The sequence below is a fragment of the Erythranthe guttata genome, chromosome 11 (genome assembly GCF_056151865.1).
Source record: "Erythranthe guttata isolate IM_541 chromosome 11, IM_541, whole genome shotgun sequence".
Classification (NCBI taxonomy): domain Eukaryota; kingdom Viridiplantae; phylum Streptophyta; class Magnoliopsida; order Lamiales; family Phrymaceae; genus Erythranthe; species Erythranthe guttata.
The window spans coordinates 8820631-8826859 of NC_142543.1; the positions used below are offsets into that span (position 1 = coordinate 8820631).

At 31.8% G+C, this 6229-nt stretch overlaps 1 protein-coding gene across 1 annotated transcript; it reads right to left on the reverse strand.

Moving 5' to 3' along the window:
• Positions 1-4529: 4529 nt before the first annotated feature.
• On the reverse strand, positions 4530-5172 carry LOC105965389 (uncharacterized). Its single transcript, XM_012989930.2, has one exon. It carries the CDS (start codon positions 5118-5120, stop codon positions 4545-4547), a length of 576 nt encoding a protein of 191 aa, XP_012845384.1. The 5' UTR covers positions 5121-5172; the 3' UTR covers positions 4530-4544.
• Positions 5173-6229: the final 1057 nt, after the last annotated feature.

Below are 6229 nucleotides of genomic sequence, written 5' to 3' on the forward strand. Positions count from 1 at the left end.
GAAGAAAAAGGGTGTCGGATTCGATCGAATATACGGGTGAAGAATGGGACAACGAGATAGAAGATTATCAGTGTTAGCTGCTTTTAAGGTAGTCCTTAAAATTGGCTGGGGGCTTTGTTGAGTAAGAATATTTAGTTAGAAGCCAATTTAAAGGGACTTAATATATGATTTGGACAACTTGAAAACATATCAAAAGCTACTGTAATATTTTTAATTCTGGTGTTAATTAAATGTCAACATGAGTATATGAGCAAGATCCAATTAGTAGGGTTTTTTTTTTAATAATTTTATTTTATTTGTAGTTTGTATGGGTTGAGGCAACAGTTTTTTTTGTCTGTTTTGTGTAAAATTTGTCTTACTATGAGTTTTATTAATTAGGTAAAATATTACTAATGTCACAATTAATCTTATATATAAAAAAAAGAAATCCTAATTAATATTTGTAATTTTTTTTCAATTTTTATCAAATTTTTATCTCCTTAATATTATTTTTGAATTTTATCATATTTGTATCCCCTAAATATTATTTTAAATATTATTATTTATTTTTATCAGATTTTTGTCTCCTAAATATTATTTTTTATTTTTATCAAATTTTTATCTCCTAAATATTATTATAAATAATATTTTTTTAATTTTATCAAATTTATATCTCCTAAGTCCTAACTATAATTTTAAATACAATTTTCAACTTTTAGCAGATTTTTATCTCCTAAATATTATTTTCGAATTTTATCAAATTTATATCTCCTAAATAATATTTTAAATATTTTTTTCGAGTTTTATCATGTTTTTATTAGTTTTTTATCTCCTAAATATTATTTTCGTTTTAAATATTTTTTTTCGAGTTTTATCATGTTTTTATTAGTTTTTTATCTCCTAAATATTATTTTCGTTTTTTATCAGATTATTGTCTCCTAAATATTATTTTCGATTTTTATCAAATTTTTATCTCCTAAATATTATTTTAAATAATAATTTTGATTTTAATCATATTTTATCTCCTAAATATTATTCTAATTATTATTTTCATATTTTATCAACTTTTATCTCATTAACATTATTAGAAATATTATTTTCGATTTTTTATCAAATTTTTATCTCCTAACTATTATTTTAAATTTTATTTTTGATTTTTATCTCCTAAATATTATTTTTTGATTTTTTTATCAAATTTTTATCTCCGAAATATTATTTTAAATATTATTATCGATTTTCATCAAATTCTCCTAGATATTATTTCTAATAATCTGATTTTCAATTTTTACAGAAAAGGGTAAATAAATCTGATTTTCATCCCTAGCGGATTTTGTGACATCGTTTTACAGAATGTCTGCAACATTTGAATTTTATTCTTCCCTACCTAAGGCTTCTTCTTTTGGTAACCCGACTTTAGATTTTGTTTCTTATCTTCTTCTTCATCCTATTGCATGTGTGGCAATTAGTTTACATCTTTTTCCATCATGGCTTATAGGTAATTCCATTTTGTTAAATTATGTGTTTCATTAATTTATACCAAAGTTTTCAAATTTTATGTATAACAATTATTTCATTTTATATGTTATTGGACATGTTATTGAAAGGGATGATTTGAGAAAATTAACCAAAAATGGGCGGAGCCACAAGCTATTGGAAGTCGACCTTCAAGACTTATTGTTTGTATGCGATATTTAATTTATTGTTTATATTTATTTTTGTTTCTTAATTTTCCAATTGTTAATTCCAGTGGCAAAACAACCTTAAAATGAGGCAGTGGAGAAGGGCTTAGTTCCGATGCAAGATGTATAGATGGCCTTTTACGATGGTATGTTGTCGATAGTTTAGTTTTGATTATGTTAACTTAGTTATTAAATCTAATTACTTTTAAACTCAACATGGAAGACACATAATTGATAATTTTTTTCCTGGTTCAAATTTTCAATCTACTGGTATTAGCTGATTCAATTCATTTGGAAAATTATTCAACAGTAAAGTTATGTCCTTTTTTTTGTGTGTAGTATACTTAATAATGTTCCAGTATAATAGAATTTTGATCATACGATATATCAAACGTTTGTTTATATTCTTACAACATCAAAAGAATGCAATTTGTTGTCCCGTGCATCGCACAGATACAATTACTAGTGCAATTAATACGTAACTCTCCATCTTCTTACAATTATTTTAGTATCATTCCTATGTTCAAAATTGTTAAAATACTTGAAAATGGTGTTATGGTTAATTTAATCTGTGTATTTATTTTTTCGTAGAGGTCCCCCATTTATAATGATTTGTCGTGTGTTTTTTATAGTGATCTAAGCCCAATAAAAAAGAAGAAACACAAACAACAAGATTGATTTAAAAAAAAAATACATTCACGTGTTAGAATTAATTAATTTATGTGTTTTTCATCTCAGTGAAGAACGCGAGGAATAAGAAGAAACACCACAAATAAGATTTGGCAACGGCAAATGCACGAAAAAGATCATTTATTTACCGGTTTTCCATCTCGATAGCACCGAGCGAAAAATAGAGAAACACCAAACAACAAACAGTATGACTCTCATGCCTAAATAAAATAGTTTTGCTTAATAGTTTGAATATAATCCAAAAAATAAAATTAAATAAAGATAAGTAAATTACATAATTACCAAATTGGCCAAGCATGCCACGTGTCACATATATACATATGCTAAAAGAAAATGTCAACAATGGTTGCAATGAATAAATCATTTCTGTTGATTTATATGTCTATAGAAATCAATTAACCTAAGTTGTAACAGTTAAGTTGTGGAAACAGTATTCAGTTACAACTATAATTCTTGTGTTAACACAGTTATAAACTACTTAAAGCAAATAAATGAACACAAGGAATTAATGTGGTTCAGACACAAATGTGCCCTACATCCACGTGGACCTGCAAACACGATTTCACTAGTTCAGATTTACAGTGTACATTAATAGGACTTATTAAAAACACTAAAGACTCCCTCTTTATGTAATATGCCGTTCTTGTACACAACTCGAACTTCGTGTTTCTTCCAACAGCAGCTCCACCCGCGTGCCTTGAACTTTTTTAAACGCGGCTGATCTCCCTTCAGAAAACGCGGCTGATCTCCCTTGAGATCTATACAGCAAATCTGTATATGTTGGCACAGTGCAACGATGGCACAGTCCTGCTCCGCAGAACGCCTTGGCAAAACTTCGATGCTATGAAGAGGTTTTTCTCCCAAATAATGCCCACGGTTCTTGTATGTCTTGGAGTCTTATATAGCCACGAAAATAAGCCCTAAGACCTAACTTGAACCCCAAGAAATCTATTTAACTAGGTAATATAATCCTAGTTGATTTCTACTTCTATTCTAGATAAGTACAAAAGATACCTAACTAGAATAAAATACATGGAAATAAATCTAAGTCCTAATAGAAGTATTATAAGAATAGGACTCTAATAAATTCCAAAATAAATATGGAAAACAAATCTTTGCCAATCTTTTAATTCCAAAACTTGGCGGATTTCCTCGATCTTCAATAGTCGGAAATATGGCGCCAACAATTTCCTCAAACAATATCATATGATTAATTTTCTTCACTAATTAATAAAATTAAATAAATAATTAATTAATAAGAAAAACCGGGCTTCCTTTGATGATCATTGATAAGGCCGGCCAGCACGAGCAGGGTTCGCCGGAACGGCGCCGGAACGGCCGGAACGGCCGTCCCGGAACAGGAACGGTGCCCGCCGTTCCGGAATCCCTAACAAAACCGTTCTGCCCTCCCCGACGCAGCGGACCACCGTTACGGCCGAGACTTAGCCGGGAAACGGCACCGAAACGGTTCCGGAACGGCGGGAACGGCTCCAGAACGGAAAAATAATAATAAAAAAAAAATAATAATTGGGAAGAACGAGACCCTTGACGGAAGAAAAACTGAAAAAAAAAGAAGAAAAAAGAAAATTGGGAACCGATAATTGGTAAAAGAAGAGTGTAAATTATTTTTTTAAATTAAAAAAAGAATTTAAATTAATAAAAGAGACCCCACTAATCCCTATAATCCCTCTAATTTCCTATTAATAGGAGAAAGTAACAATAACTAAAACATGACTATAATTTATGTATTTAAGGAAAGGAAAATAGCAATCATACATATATTTTTTTTTACCGAAAATAACAACTATGATTCTTAAAAAATGGAAAATAAATATCAAAATAGAAATAATAAATAAATATAGAAACTTCTAATATATATAATATTAAAATTTTATTTAACTTTTTTTGTTTTCAATATTCTGTTACTTAAATATAATTATTTTAATTTGAAATTAATTCATCACATAATATGTTTTACTACAGATAAATATAAATATGTGTTTTTATTTTTGTTTTTAATTTGACAGCTTTGAACCAGCTCGGCATTCTACGTGGTATTGATATTGCATGTATTTTATAATGTTAATGCAAGGTTGTAGTAATATTTTTTTTTTATAATTTTTAATAATTTTAGCATATTATTGTATTGTAATGTTGGTATTAAAAATATATTTGAAATAAATATTTTTTAGAATTTTAATTAAAAAAAATCTGTTCCGGCCGCGACGGAGCCGCGACGGAACCGCGACGTGGCAATGGAACTGGAACGGCAGTGTCCGCGACAGCCGACTGTTCTGTGTCCGCGACAGCCGACTGTTCTGCACGAGCAAACCTCGACGAAAAGCTGTGCAACAAATTGCCCTCCTCTTCTTCTCCGCCGCCGTGATCTTCACTATTATCACCGCCGGAAAAGTTGAGGGCGTAGCTCTCCGGCGAGTACTTAAACTGCGCGTTCTGCTGCGTGCTGTTCACGTGTTTCTTGGGACTGCAGAACTTGCCGATTCTCCTGACGAAATTCTTCCACTTGGGCCCCGCCACCATCTCCGACAGCTCCTTCAGTTTCTTCAATTTCTCCACCAGCCACGGCGACCCGCCGCCGGTGCCCCTTTCTCGCAGCAGAGAGCTGCGGCTCCCGCCGAAACAGAACCGCCGGAAACAGTCGCATCCGCCGCCTGCATATTCTTCGGCGCCTTCGTTTTCCCGCTCGGTGATGGGCGAGTAAGGTGCGGTGCTGGTGAAGACTGGTGGTGGGTTTTCTTGAGGCCTGGCCATTGTTCGTTAAGAGAGAGAAACTAGAGAGAGAGAAAATGGTACTCTGTATTTGAAATTGGGAACGTAATTAAGATTTTATAAATGTGTGTATAACCGTGTCTCTTGTGCGTGTTGTGTGTGTGTGCAGAAAAATCAAAGGTGGCGAGTGTTAAGGAAACATCACGACAACATAAGCAACTATATATGACTTCTTCCATTCGAGGATATATATATATATATATATATATATATATATATATATATATATATATATATATATATATATATATACTAGTGTAGAGCACCGCGCAATGCGCGGTGCCGGGTGCCTCGAGGGAATACAAGAACTTATCGTATTATGTATTTTCGACATACTTTCATATATCGATTTTTAGGCTGCATTTTTTTATCTTTCTTTTACGATTAGGTTAAATTTGTGTCAAATGTGGCGATGGGAAGTGACCATTTGAAGCTGTACAGAGGGTGTTGTGGGGTCCAACTCCCTTAGAAACAAGGGAATTTGCTGGTGCACAAATGATTATCACAAAATACAAACTCGTTTCTGTGTTAACGAAAGCTGATTAATCAGGTCCCAGGAGTTAATTTTTCTTCCTTCTGTTAAAGGCTATCTGAATGACGGCGCGTGCGATGCGAAATAGGTATATAATATAGTGAACAAAAATCGTAAAAATTGATCGATTTGTTGATATTTAAGATTTATTTAACATTTGAATCGACATATATATGAATGAATTGAATCGTAAGATTTGAATCGTAAATCATAAGGATTTATGCTCGGTATTGCAAATTCTCGTAAATGTAGCGGATATTTTGGATATTGAAAGAGAGATCAACTTTGGGGTTAAATTTGCAATTTGGGTGGAGCCGATAGGAAGATGGAGTACGTATAAGGGTGATTCTGCAGTTTTCAAAACTGTTTGAGCCAGGTAGGTGGATTTTTTGAAATTACAAATTGACCTCCACTTGGGGGGCATTTCCGGTTTAAGGACCAAAATTAAAAATGGTATATAATATAGGGACAAAATGTAATTATCACAAGTTTATTATAAATAATATAATAAATTAAATTTTTTTCATAAATCGTAAATCGTAACATTTGATCGATTTGT